The following is a 14,007-nucleotide window of genomic DNA, read 5'->3' as shown; positions in this document are numbered from 1 at the left end:
CAAACAGCACAACATCAGAGTAAAAAACTTTATTAATAAATAACATAAAATACCAGAAATGAAAACTGAAAAGGTTTCTTCAGCTGAGAATAAAGTTTAAGGCTGAGAAGAACATTTCAAACAGTCTACTTTAAATATGACAGACACACATCCTTTTGAGAATATTTTTGAAGACAGTCTGTTTAACCATGAACGCGACGGGAGGGGCAACTGGAGATGCCAAACGGCCCGAACAAAAAAAGAAACACAAAACACTCTCAGTGTGAGCATTTTGGCGGGTAAATGCACGACCAGCTGAGTTTCTGCATTGACTCTAGATTATCCTGAGACGCTGCAGCTTAGCTGGGCCTCATAGTGAAGGAGTCACGGTTTGGAGGAGCCGGCGCTCTTTGTGGCTCTCTGCAGACGCGCTCTAGTCTGTCCTTGTTTCCTTGGTTGCGGTTTGTCGTCAAAGAGCTTCGGTCCGGTCCTGGTCCTTAATCCCCCGGTCCTTTCAGCAACTTTTCTCTGAATCCTGGAGCGCCGGGAAAGAAGGGGAAGAATCGAGCTGCAGCTGATGCAGGTTGGCTCATACATGGGCGTTGTCATGGTAACGTAGTGCAAACTCACATGGCTTCTCTCTTCCTCTCCAGTGACTTCTGTGTTGCAGCTGACAGTATCGTCTGTCCTGGACAACTTCCTGTCTTCTAGACAAACAGACAGAAAAAAGTCTGGAAGAACAGCAGGGTAGCTATGAAAGCTGGAGAGCCACAATTTTAAAATTATTTAGCATTTATTCTTCTTTTACAAAGAATGTAGCAGCAAGTCTTTCCTGGTGTGGAGAACATGATGAAACTGTTAAATTGCTGCTGCTTTGCCTCAGGCTTCTCAGCTGAAAGAAGCAGACTAAAGTACGAGGCGGGGGGATTCCTAAGCAGAAAGTGTTTGAAATGCACAAAAATGTAGTTAGACGGTGTGTGTCACTAATGAGTTTGTGCCAGCAAACACCTGTGTGTCACTACACAACATGAAAAGACAACAATACAAAGTGACTGATGGAAATTGTGATGACAGTGAGTCACCACACCTTTCTGGAGCAGATGTTCTGCAGATGTCTGACTGTGTGATGAACGTCTTTGAGGATCAACTCTTCAGTCTTTTCACATGTTGAAAACCTGCCTGGCCCAGTGTGATGCTGACATACCATAATAACCTGATATCGATGTGGAACAGGAGTCAGAATGAAATGTTCCCAAATTTCCCTGCCCACACGTTTCTGTGCACAGAGAATTCTGAAGTCCCGGGGCACGGATCAGTACCGGTCTGTGGGACAGTTGGTACCGGGCCGAGTAGAGAAAAACAAACATGACCTACCGCTACATTTGTTCCATTTTATTTCTAATCTGATTCTGAAGGAAGTTTTATTTTTGGAAAACTACCGGATTCTCTCCACCACATCAGACCTAATGTTGACGGATGTCGAGTCGCTCGGTCGAAAATACATCCGCTACCTTCTGATCGCTAGATTGAAACCTCCATCCAAGCTGGCAAAGTTTGAAAAAAACAAAACGTTTTTGGAAAATTTACTTTAGCAGAGAAGATCCAGAGGATCCAGAGAAGAGCCTTTGACTTCAAAGAAAACAGAAATCTGCATTCAACCGACAATAACCAGGAGTCTTTACTCCAAATATGCATTTATGGCCATTGCATAAATGGACGCTGCTTATAAATTTGCTCAAATGTCAGATTCACTTTTATTATTATGTTGAGAAAATACTAGTTTAAGGCTCTGTTATTTTTATTCTTTTTTTTTTATTTTTAGGCATCGCTTCTTATATGTGGGACGAGTCTGAAGTTGGCGTCCAATTTCTTAGCTTCCACTTTGACAGTTTTGGGTTAAGGGAAAATCTAGATCACATTTTAGTGGTTCCAGCACAAAATCCAGTCAACCCATAAAGTTTAAAGCAGCTGCAGCCATTTTAGAGGAAGAAGATAAACTTTCCCCTCAAAAGTTCAGGGAACCTGGAAGCTAGAAATGTCACATGTCCACTTCAGCCTCGTACAGGCCGGGCGGTGGGCGGAGCATGAGGTGTTCGACGGGTGGAGGGGCGTGATAGGGAGGGGGTTACAGGAGGTCTGACTGTTTTGAACTTCATGGTGAGGTAAAAAGGACTGCTTCCACCGCACCTTCCTCATATACCATGGTCCGGGTGAATACTCGATTCTGATTGGCTGCTGGGTGTGCGTTAAAACCTCATAACCGCACGGTGAAAAAAGAAGTTCCGGTCACCTAGCTTAAATGTTTTGTATCACTGCGCCGGCTTTTGCTTCATCGTTTGGACAAAAACAAGCGGTAAGAGATGAACTTTCTCTCTGAACTAATGCTTTATTCAACCCATCGCGAAGATCAGCATATATATATATATATATATATATATATATATATATATATATATATATATATATATATATATATATATATATATATATATATATATATATATATATATATATATATACACATATCGCAGAATCTTGACTGCAGCGGTTGTGCTGCGCGACGCGGACGAATATTGCTTTTGTAAGTGACCATGGTGTAAGCGGGTTAATGGCCTTCGAAGTGTGCATTATTACTTTTTAACGCACTTGGCGGAAGCAACCGTCCGACGCGAAGGTTCAGGCTTCCACGGCGTGCGTTAAAAGGTAATAATGCACACTTAGTCGGCCATTGAGTTCTGGTTAATCGCCTGTCCGTCCTGGTGGAGGGTCCCTCCTTCATGTGGACACCCCTGAGGTTTCTTCGTTTTTTCCGGAATTCCGGAGTTTTTCCATACTGTGAAGGGGGGTCTAAGGGCAGGGATGTCCAGTTTAGTTTAGTCAGTTTGTTAGTTCAATTTAGTATTTTCCTCTTGAATTCTATGTATTCATGACCCTTTTGATTTTATGTTTAACTTTTTCAATTACCGATACGAAGCCCATCGAGACGACTGTTGTTGTGAATTTGGGCTATACAAATAAAATTGAATTGAATTAACCCTTACATAACGTTCCATCCACTGTCAGAATTTCCTTCTTTCCAGCAGCTCCAAAGCAGCATTTTTTAGCAGGAGGTTAAAACAACAAACATCTGGGGCTCAGAATAACACGCTACCAGGAGCATATTTACTGTTTGATTCAATATTTTAAACTCTGTCACATCTACCCACCTTTGGCTTCACAAATCGATGGACAGTCTTCTGTAACCCCACAATCAGAATAGGAGCAACTTTTTTGCAAGAAAATGCTCTGAAGTTTTAATTACACCCCCCCCCCCCCCCCTTAGAAAATTCATGGTAGAGCACAGGAGGAGGGAAGCAAGGGAGCAGCCTTTCTTCCAGCAGAGCACCAAAAATCAACGTCTTGTGCTGCGGGGTTCCCCATCAGAAGCTCTGAAAACAGACGGTGTTCCTCCACATCCTGCCGTGAGACGGCTTCATCTAATTTAACCACCACAGGACTGCGCACATGCAGAGGAAGCGGGGGATCACCTGCCGTCTGACTTCCCTCTCCTTTGCCAGCTCTCTGTCCCAGCCGATCATCTGCATCCTCTCTCTGGCTGACAGGCTGAAGAAAACGTCGTACAGCTCGTAACGAGCGGCGCGGAGCTGCAAAAGGAATCGCCGGGGTTTCAGAGAGTCGGTGGACTGACAGATGAGTTCCAGCATGCTTGGCGTCTTACCTGCAGGGCGACTCTCTCCTGCAGTACGACGTCCTGCCTGCTGCAGACGGCTCCTCTGGCCACACTCTGCTGCTGGAAGCTCTGCAGGAACTGCTGCGTGTCCTGCATCAGCGGCATCATCAGTCCCACCCAACTCCACCAAAGTTTGGTTTTTTGCATTTCAATGAAATAGAAACATTCCTATCTCACATAAATTCATAATTTTTTATCCAACAGAATGAAAATAACATAAACAGAGTTAGGACTGCACAATAAATCGCAATTTTATCGTTATTGCGATATCAAGCTGTGCTATATGCACATCCCAAAAGTTGGAGAAAACTGCAATAAATGGTAACCTTAAATGTGCTCAAACAATCTTAAGGCAGCTTGAAGTATTTAATCAATCAAATAAATCCATTTATGCATTTAACCAACGGGATGGACCCATTTTATAATAGATGCTCGTCTCCTTTGGGGTGTTATTTAAGTCATTTTGACTCTTATTTAGACTGTTGCCGTGAAATGGAAATGTTTTTGGTTGTTTTGCTATTTGTATATGTATCGCATGTTATATCCTCATTGCAATATTGATCACTAACATGTCAAGTTTTCCTCATATTGTGCAGCCCTAAACAGCATAAACATGGATGTAACAGAAATAGGGAATTTGGCAGCATCATCTGCAGAATGAGCTCTTTTCAATCACGACGCTGCTGCAGGTCCGACGCAGCAAACGGCTGTGAGAACATGTAATGCATTTACTAATGACAGCAGGTCTAACCATCATCTAGAAAGGGGCATTTTGAGGAGGCAGTGACAGGAAGTCAACATGGCTGAGACTCCAATACAGTGGCGGTTCTACACTAACTTACCGGTACTCCCTGGGCGAGTAACCCCACCAGCCCCCCCCCGCGCACACATACAAAATTTGACAACATCCTGTTGTGTTCCCTATCTTCTATTTAGCCATTTTACTCAAAAAATGCATGAATTTTCTAGACTCGTATTACAGGGGGGTCAAACTCAGTCACACAGGGGGCCTTAGTTAAAAACACGCTTAAGGTTTTGAGCCGAAGAAGATAAAGATTTACTGAACTACACACTAAAGCTAAACTTTTAAACCTTTTACACTGAACTTTTTGAACATAAATATGAATAAAAACAGGAACATTAATCCAGAATAACTCAAGTTAAACCTTAAATAACTTGTAATATTTTGTTCTCCATTTAAATATATTCTGTCAAAATTATACAAATATGAACATGCTGCAGGACAAAAACAAAGAAAGCCTGGAAATATTAATAAGAAATTACATATCAAATAATTCCATTTTTTTGCTCTTTCATCATTTTTTAGAGCATTTTTTTTAGAGCTGGACTCCTGCTTCATTTTTAGCAATAATTTCTTAATGTGTGACGTCCTGTGTGTGTCTTTGTGAAACATATCAGAGGGATTAGATCTAAAAAATAAAACTTATTGTGATTAATATGTTTAGGTCTTATAAAACATTAAAGACTAAATCATAGAACTCATCAGTGGGATTACTCCAAAAATATTTGGCATTTCCCTAAATTTGTGCAACACCAACAGTAGAAAACCTCCAAAAAAACTCAATCCATAAAAAATGGTCTGCGCTCATCCCCCCTCCCCCTCCCCTTCCCTCTGACACACGCGGCTCCGTCTCTATGACGGGAGGCGCAGCTGCGGCCCAGAGTTGATTGTTAGATAGAAAAAGACTCCCAATCACCTGTTAGTGTGATTCAGCCAGCCACCGCGAGTTGCGCTCCCCTCTCGAGTTTTTTGACTTATGTTCGAAAGACTACCGCAAAGAGGTGTGGCCGCAAGAGTCTTGTAGCAGAGGGCGGTGGTCACGTGCGCATCGGGTCTGCTGTGTCGGAGCAAAGAATTGTGGGAAATAATCTCCATTGCCTGCTTTTTTCGAAATTGGGTTGAGCATAGGGTTGGGCCGATGGACGATATCATCGTCCATCGTGATGGGTGACTGACATCCCGATGGAGAGACCACCATCGTGATGCCACGCCCCCGCCACGTTGCGCGTCGACACCATAAGCCGCGGTTACATGTACAAAATATCTTGATGGGATCAATGGTCGGATTAGAATTCAAGCGTGTACATGGGCCCAGAAAAATGTTTTCAGAATATAAAAACGTTCACTAAGGTCACAATTTCGGTCGGAATAAATCATTCGCACACGCGCAGTATTCGCACATGCGCAGTTTGAAAACCGGAAGGGGATACAACTTCCGCCGAGCGGCTTTTTTTCCCAACTTTATAGAATGTAACAATTCAATACAAAACGATAACAGCGCCGAGCGGCTATATACATTGACATGTCAGCTCGGTAAAATACAAGATGACCTTCTAAACGTGCTTTTAATAATGTTACGGTTATTATGAAACACCTGTTCGCTCATCATTTGAATTTTAATCCGTGTGGTCAGTGCTTTTTCTGAACGAAGCCAGGATTAGCAGTATGCTAACACGGGCTAACAACATTAGCTTTGGGTGGCGCTGCATCCTGTGTGTAACATCAGCCTTTATTTAGTCGGGACACGACTGGAAACACAAATCCACGTCATTGTTTGAATGTTTTCTAAGGACTGAGCGACATTTCTGCTTTGATGCTCAAACCGCTGTGTGTCTGCTGACGATCCGAGCTGTGCTCAGACACACGTTTAGACCCGGTTCTGAGTTCGGTAGGTAGTACCCCTAGAGCTGCGGGACGGATCGCAGTCTTAAATCTCCCACACATACGGCTCATGTAACAAAGCACCCCCCCCCCCCCCCCCCTTCCCATCAAACACAAAGCTGTAATCCGCGCTCCGCCGGTCCACTTCACTAGTGAAGTGCGGGAGCGGACTACTTCTTTTCTATCTTGCTTGTTACTTTTTCTGTTAAAGTCACTTCCCTCAGTTTATACTGGATCATCGCGGATTAACCATTAGTTGGGAAATAAGATGAAAAAAGCAAAATAACGAATAGCAGTTATATAAGAACGAAAAATGCAAAAATACCCCCCCCCCCCCCCCCCCCCCCCCGACGATGTCATCGTCCATCCCGATGGTTGACAGCAAACATCGTCAACGGCCAATTTAGGGGACATCGCCCAACCTTAGTTGAGCACGGGTGTTTGTTCTGCCTAATTCCTTTTCATGGGCCTGTTTTACGTTGTTTCACTCTGAGGTATTCTATTTTTATTTTTTTTTTGCACCATAAGTTTGAAGAGGAAATAGGAGGAAGACATTCTTAATAGTCTGATGTATTAAAATAAAAGCATTAAGTGTCGGCTGCTGAAGCAATTTCAAATTAAAAGCTCCAAGCTTCCTCTTTGAATTCAGTATGTAGCACATTATGTGTAACGCATCAGGCACGGCAAATGCCGCCCCCTATGACGTGCCGCCCTGGGCGACCGCCCACATCGCCCATATCAAAACCCGCCACTGCTCCAATATGTCAATACTTCTCTGTTTTAAACCTCGGTTCCAGACTCCTGGTAGCTTTTGTTCAATATTAGAAAACATCCCAACAGAATGTGAGTTGGCAGCTGATGGGCTGCGTTCACGTACCCTGATGGTGCGCAGCAGCTGCGCCACGCGCTCAGTCCTCAGCAGTCTGCGCGTCAGAAAACCCTTCACAGCCGCTGCCAGCAGGGGGCGCAGGTGCTGATGAGGAGAGGAGAGGAGAAATCCCCCAGAGGGGAGAATGATGAAGACATGAGGGGAAGAGAGGAGAATGCTAATTCCATCAATGACAATCAATTCATTTCCCACGCAGCTTCAAGGTCCTTTGGCTGGCATCTGCTTAGAGCGCGACAGCGAGTGGACACAGCTCATCACTGAGAGAAACCAAATAATAAGCAGCTGATGTGCCGGCATTCACTTGTTGATTCAAGAGCGGCAGCATTAAAGGCCCTTTATGCACAGCAGATGAAGTGGAGCCGCTCGGGCTGAATCCAGCAGAACGACAAAAAGACATGATTGATGGTGATCAGAGGAGGAGGAGCCCAGCAGACAAAAGGTCAAAGACTGATCGGACGGCACATGTGGGGTACCTGAGGGACGGAGAAGGTCAGCGTGTCCCCGAGACAGGAGCCTGAAACGGAGCGAGGGAGGGAGACGCTCTGGAGGTGATGGAAACGCGCCGCCAAAGCCTGGGAAAGGAGGGGGGGGGGATGCAGGTGTGCACGTTTGGGAACAGATGAGGAGGAATATATTATTGGATTGGAGAGAAGCACAAATGAGGCGGGAGAAAGAAATGAATTGTGGTAAGAGACGGGGGGAGGTTTGATGAAGGAGAGGATGAGGAAATGAAAGAAAACAGTTGGAAGGTGGTTTGACACAAAGCGGGGGGGGGGTGAAAAATCATCACTAGTGGTGGTGCTCAGCAGGAAGAGCTGGCACTGAACCACAGACAGTCATGAATTAAACAAATTATTCTTCTTTTCTGTGTCAACACCCCCCCCCCAGAAAGTCCGGCCAGCTCGCTCACAAATGATGAACGAACAGGAGAGTCACATGTCCTGCTATGAAGCGTCTTCTGTTCATTATTCTGCTGTTAAAGACACATCAATTTAGCAGAAGCGGCGATTAACGGGGCTGCGGACGCCGGCCAAGAACAAACACAGACACCAGCTCCAGGAGAGGCTGCCAGCCAACAGCCGGCGTCCTTCAAGCCTCTCGTGCGCACGCACGCACGCGCGCACACACATAGTCAGGGGCGACCGTGCCAGCTCGCCTCTTAGGGACAGAATGAAACATTTATGGTACCCTACTCTCTTCCCGGCTTGGGCAGGTGGGGGTGTTTGAAGGTCTCTTGTAATGAGCAGATGTCTTTCGGGACCCAGGGGCACACTAACAGGTAAATGAGGGAGCGTGCGCTGGTGCGTGTGCACGTGTGCCTCCAAACATTTGCTCTCTGCTTTAAGAGAAATTGTGAGACCTGCAAACATTTGAAGGAAGCTGATTTTAAACGGCTAATCCACAGTAAATGTGAGAATTGTCGTCGTTATGATTTCAGACCAACGACCACGACGTGACCCCCCCCCCCCAACGATTGGGACTGACGACGCAGCTTTGGAGAGCGGCAGTTTTGAACGGCGCCTGCACCGCTATCCGCACCACATGTTCGCCGGCCTCGCCACGCTTCAGTTCACCTTGTCTGAACGCACAACGGAACAAACGCAGCCGACAAATCAGGCTCTGCTACAGATAACCTGGCGTGCGCCCTGAATCTATGATCCCTTTGCTGTGATGTACGGACGGAAAACTGAACAGACAAAACCATAACGGGCATTTCACTAACCATAGCTGTTTTTACTGTTTTACTCCCAGTTAGCTAATTAAATCTTACAAACTCTATATTTAAGACGAAGTGATTCCATCTGAGTGAAATGCCACTCAGGTAATAAGTGAAGCTGGTGGGATTTAGAAGAGCTGCAGAGAGCTCTTCTTCATTCACAAACCTCCTTTAGTTCAAGAACTATTTACTCGGCTGGAGAACATTTGAGCTGGAGATGCATTTATGCAGCAATAACTTGTTTGCTGCAAACATGAAGCGATGTTTACAGGAGCCACAGCAAAGATCTCAGGTGGACGTGAGGCAGAGTGGGCGACCGAGTCTCTGACATCTCACATGCTGAGAACACCTCCCCACCGCAGGAGAAGCAGGTCTGAGACAGCGGCAGCAGCTTCGTCTGCGTGGGGCGTGGGTGGACACCCGTGGACGCAGCAGGGTTTCCTGTCCGTCATGCATCAAGAGCAACGTCACGCCCCGCCTCACCTGCAGGAGTCGCTCCTGCTGCTGCCGGTGCACCTCCTGCAGGGCTCTGAGCCGGGCGGCGTGGACCTCCTTCAGCTGCTCCTGCTGGTCGGCGTCCCTGTCCTCAAACCAGCCGGCCGAAGCTGAACAGGGAGACACGGACATCCTGACTGGTGAACGAGCAGCGACGTGCACCTGCAGCCAGGGCTCTTACCTGTGGGGGTGCTGGAGGTGGGCCTAACAACAGGCCCCGCCCACCCCGTCCTCCTCTCTGGAGTCTGCTCCGTCTCATGCATCACCAGTCGCCGTTTGACCCTAGACGTCCCCGCCTGCTCCTCGCCCCCGCTCTCTGGGGTCAGATGTGCCCCCTGACCGACACCACACTGTGGATCCCGGGGGGTTCCGGATGCTTCCAGGAGCCAGAGTCCGGATGGTTTTTCCACGTCAAACGAATGATTGAGAGGCGGGGATTTTGTGGGGGGGCGCCCTCCTCCTGCAGCCGGACGGCAACTTGTCCCTGAAAGCACAGAGACCCCCCCTGGAGCTGCGTTCCCATGCAGGGGGTTTCGGAATAAACAGGGGATCCGTGTCTGCGGTGCTGCTGATAAGACGCATTTGGGAGGGGGCGGCTGCTGCCGGCCGTCTCTGCGTTGGGTGTAACTGCCCCCCACTGAGGCCTGCCTGATGGGGCCTCCTGCCTCCTGGACTGTGAGCACAGCGCCCTCCACATCGCTGATGCTCATAGCAGTGGGTCGTCCTGACCCCTCACCGCACCCCTTCTCTTCATCGCCCCCCTGCCTGCAGTCCGAGCAGTGGTTCTGACCCGTTCGTTTCCTCCAGCTGCTCTCAGTTTGTTCCGGACTTTCCTTCACTGCAGACTCCAGACATGAGATCAGGCTCTTCAGGCCGGTCAGGCTGACCTCCAGGTGCTCCAGGTGCCGTGAACTTTGGGCTGACACGCCGCTCACCTCCTCCTCCACCTCCTCTTCCTCACCTGCAGAAGTCGTGGTAACTTGAACTCTTCGCTTCTCCTCGGAGGTCTCGGCTCCTTCAGCGGGTTGCAGATGTTTGACGCAGCCGTCTTTGAATCGACTGGGACTGCAGCAGAAGCTGGGCGCTGGGACACTGCAGAACTTAGCTGCTCCTTTAGAGAAGGCTGCGCCCCCGGGAAGGCAGTCCTGAGGTGGGGAGGTGTCAGCTGGGATGATCAACTCCTGAAAAGTGTTCAGCTTATTTCTCAGGATTGTTTTTGAAACCAGATGAAGCTCTGAGGTGTCTCCACTTCCTGTTACAGGAGAGCTCTGGGTGTCCGTGCTGGTGTTGTTCCCAGCGATTTCACTCCCAATTATCTCATAGTTCTCCCTGGGTTTCTGTGACGTTCCCACTGATGGGGCCCCTCCCCGCTCTTTGGTTCTGTTTCCGTCTGCAGCCCTGTTGTTCCTACAGAGATGCTCATCGTTCTCCTTATCGGAGAGGCTCTGTTCCTCTGCTAGCGTTCTCAGCAGCTGCTGGATGTTGGCGTTTCTGGACTGGTTCCTCAGCATCCGCTGTTGCCGCCGGTACTCCTGAGATTTCTTCAGCAAGGCCTTGAGGCTCCGGGGATGAGGCTTCTCCTCACACAGCCTTTCCGAGTGGAGCAGGTTGTCTCCTGGTTCAGTTTCGGCCGGGTTTCCTCCAGCAGCGACTGGCCCCTCATCTACGTCTCCATCCGTAGACTGAAGCACCGCAGGGAAGGAACCATCATCCGTTTGCTCCACACTTCCAGACTCCTCCGATGGCAGATGATCGTAGAGAGAGGCGGCTCCACAAACGGAACACTCCAGTCCGCTCCTCTCTAGTTCCTCGCCATCCACAGGAGGGTGGCTAATAATATCTGGACGAGCCGCTATTGTATTTGAGGTGCTGTGAAGGAACCCGCCTCCAACGCCACAAGCTTCTCCAGAAGAGTTGAAGGTGCAGATTTGTTGGTCCATCACGCTGGACACAGACATTTCTACGCTCTTGTGGCTCAAGTAACCTGAAGAAGACAACTGTCCGCCACAGCAGGACTGCAGCTCTGGCGGGTTGGGGCTTTCCACTCGGCCACTGATGCCCCCTTCACAGCAGATTTGCTTTTCGGGAGTGAGAGAGGCACTGATGGGAGAGAGTGGAGAAGGAGAACTGCTTTCTAACTTCTCTGCAGATGCTGGGGAAAGACCACGCTCGGTCCTAACAGAAGCCTCACTGTGGGACTCTGAGGAGCTTCTCCGAGGGGGAGGAAAAGGAGGAGGAGAGCATTTGGTCGGAACGTCAGACTCCTGAAGTAGCTCTTCCAGCGTTGGAGTCTTCCTCAGCTGCTTTTAAAAGAAAAACACAAGGAGGAGGTTTACTTGGGGTTCCATCAATGCCATGAATGACATCACAACTCAAATGAAGAACGCCACCGACCCCCATTCATCGCATCATTCCTGAATAAAGCAGTGATTCTGTGCATTCACACTGAAAATCTGTTCCGGATAATCTGGGAAAAGGAATTCTGGGTCACTTTAAGCGGACCAAATGTGTCCAGTCTGAACACAGCCTCAAAGCGCTGGAAGACTTCAGGTCTGTTGTCGCAGCCTGATCAGTGAGAATTTCACCTGCTTTTTTATTGACAGAATGTCTTGGTCATTTGAGAGACATTCAGGCATCGGGCTGTCCAAATATGTTTACCCCTCATGCTAGTTGTTAATCGAATCGAATCAACCTAAACCCTTAAAAGATTGTTTCAAACTGAGATAAATCAATAATCAATATTGGAAAAAAATACCTTTTGTATTGGGCATAGGTTTATTTTACTATAACCTAAAAAAGACCAAGTGCATCACAACGGACAACACGCGTGTGATGACAGCACAAAATGATCAAACCATCATTACAATCCAATTTATTTAATTTACGCTTAATTATCTTGCAAGAGCCTGGACTGTTCAGCACCCAGAGTGTTAATCTTTGAGTCACGCCAGTTGACCTTTTAGCCAAATATGATCCAACCGGATCATTCATTATGTTCCAGTATCAACTATGAACTGCACCATAAAACACACATTAAGCTATGAATCATATTGTTGCTAAATAGAATCCCCTGAATCAATGCCCATCACCCTCTTGAACCTCCCAAATGGATAAATAAAGTTGTCTATCTATCTATCTATCTATCTATCTATCTATCTATCTATCTATCTATCTATCTATCTATCTAATTCTATGTGAAACAAGCCACAGTAAGTGAGCACCTAGGCAGGCCTGGAGGGTTTACGTACACCAAGAAGAGTTACGATTTTCACGGATGATTCCCATTAATCCCGCTTTTACCAGTCTTGGATGGTGTCTCATTCTGGCCCTCAGTTCATCTTCATTTTACCAAACATGAGCCACATTGTTGGCCTGGATATCCCATAACAATAGTGTCCTTAAAATGCTAAATGCTCTGCAGATCCTCTGGAATAGCAGGTGAAGTGTAACAGATTATATTTAGGAAGTGACTAAAACAGCTCTGTCTGTCTGCGTGGTGTGCTGGAGGATCCCTGACCAAAGCGCTGAACTTCATGGATCCATACCGCCTGAAGCCGCGGGTGGAGCAGCTCACCTGGACGCTGCGTAAGAGCGTCTGGACGTAGCTCATCCTGGGACGCTCCTTCTTCAGCTCCATGCGGGCTGCAGCTCCGCGAGCTTCCTCTCTGCGCGCCTGCATCTGCTGCCTCTGCTCTTCAGACAACTGCGATCACAACACAAGATCAGCGAGAGGACAGCAGCCAGCGCCGGCTGCGTGTGTGTCTGACACTGACAGCGCCGTCGTACCAGCGGGGGCAGGATGGCTAGACCGTGGAAGCGGATGACGGAGGACGGAGCCGCGGCGCTCCGGGCTTCCTCCGGGTCCCGCCTGCTCCTCATCAGCCGGGACAAGGCGCGCTGCACGAACACGTCGTAGTCCTCCATCATGGCGTTTCAGGAGCTGCATCGGCGGCGGCGCGGGGAGCTTTGCTGCCTGGAGATGGCTAATACTAACAGCTAGCTCCGTAAAGTTCGTATTGAATTAAACCGCTGACTTACATTTATTTAGCGAAGAGGGCTAGGAGTTGGTGGGGTCACAAATAAGAAAGTAAAAGTTTCTTTTAATCACGGAAAGTTTTCTAAAGTTTAATTACAAACCGGGACTCAAAGTCTCCTCCATGATGAATCTGTGTTTACATTTTACCCGCCTCTCCTCGCGGAGCAACCGACGTTCAGAGCCGCGAGCCCGCCGAGAATCCACAAAACCCGGGACGGAGCAGAGCGGAGTCTACGGTGGCCGGGAGGGGAGCAGCCTTTCTCTTCAGCAAGCATTCATCGGTTTAAAAAAATACGTTTTTAAAAACACACAGGTGAAAGTTAATAAATGTTTTTCTTTAAAACCTAACAAAGAACTTACAAACTCCAGTGTTGCTGACAGCAGCATTACACATAAATGGGTATAAACTATGGTATAACACTAAACACTGGAGTTATTTTAAAACAGAACAAAAGACGCAGAACATTCCAGAACGAAC

At 47.6% G+C, this 14,007-nt stretch overlaps 1 protein-coding gene across 17 annotated transcripts; it reads right to left on the bottom strand.

Moving 5' to 3' along the window:
• Positions 1–14: 14 nt before the first annotated feature.
• On the bottom strand, positions 15–13,950 carry cp110 (centriolar coiled-coil protein 110). 17 transcript variants are annotated; one of them, XM_078944004.1, is made up of 12 exons: positions 13,890–13,950; positions 13,670–13,791; positions 13,280–13,550; positions 13,068–13,196; positions 9,675–11,793; positions 9,482–9,603; positions 7,755–7,853; positions 7,270–7,365; positions 3,698–3,799; positions 3,507–3,623; positions 610–686; positions 15–514 (listed from the first exon to the last, which is right to left on the bottom strand). In XM_078944004.1, the coding sequence occupies exons 3-12, from the start codon at positions 13,418–13,420 to the stop codon at positions 364–366; spliced, it is 3,153 nt and encodes a 1,050-aa protein (XP_078800130.1). In that variant the 5' UTR covers positions 13,421–13,550; positions 13,670–13,791; positions 13,890–13,950; the 3' UTR covers positions 15–363. The 17 variants fall into 17 exon arrangements, with proteins under 17 accessions (XP_078800130.1, XP_078800132.1, XP_078800138.1 ...); XM_078944006.1 differs by having other exon boundaries at positions 13,280–13,466; positions 13,890–13,936; XM_078944012.1 differs by having other exon boundaries at positions 610–683; positions 13,280–13,466; positions 13,890–13,936.
• Positions 13,951–14,007: the final 57 nt, after the last annotated feature.

The sequence above is a fragment of the Oryzias latipes genome (assembly GCF_053564925.1).
Source record: "Oryzias latipes strain Hd-rR chromosome 1 unlocalized genomic scaffold, Olatipes_Hd-rR_3.1 chr1_Y_2".
Classification (NCBI taxonomy): Eukaryota; Metazoa; Chordata; class Actinopteri; order Beloniformes; family Adrianichthyidae; genus Oryzias; species Oryzias latipes.
The sequence above is the reverse complement of the archived record's forward strand: the minus strand, read 5'-3'. Positions and strand labels throughout refer to the sequence as shown.

Coding starts and splice junctions, on each gene's coding strand:
- cp110 (XM_078944002.1), bottom strand. CDS start 13,420: ATGATGGAGGACTACGACGTGTTCGTGCAGCGCGCCTTGTCCCGGCTG. Junction 9,604..9,674: donor CACCTCCAGCACCCCCACAG/GTAAGAGCCCTG, acceptor CTCCCTGTTCAG/CTTCGGCCGGCTGGTTTGAG. Junction 7,366..7,754: donor TGACCTTCTCCGTCCCTCAG/GTACCCCACATG, acceptor TCTCCTCATCAG/CACCTGCGCCCCCTGCTGGC.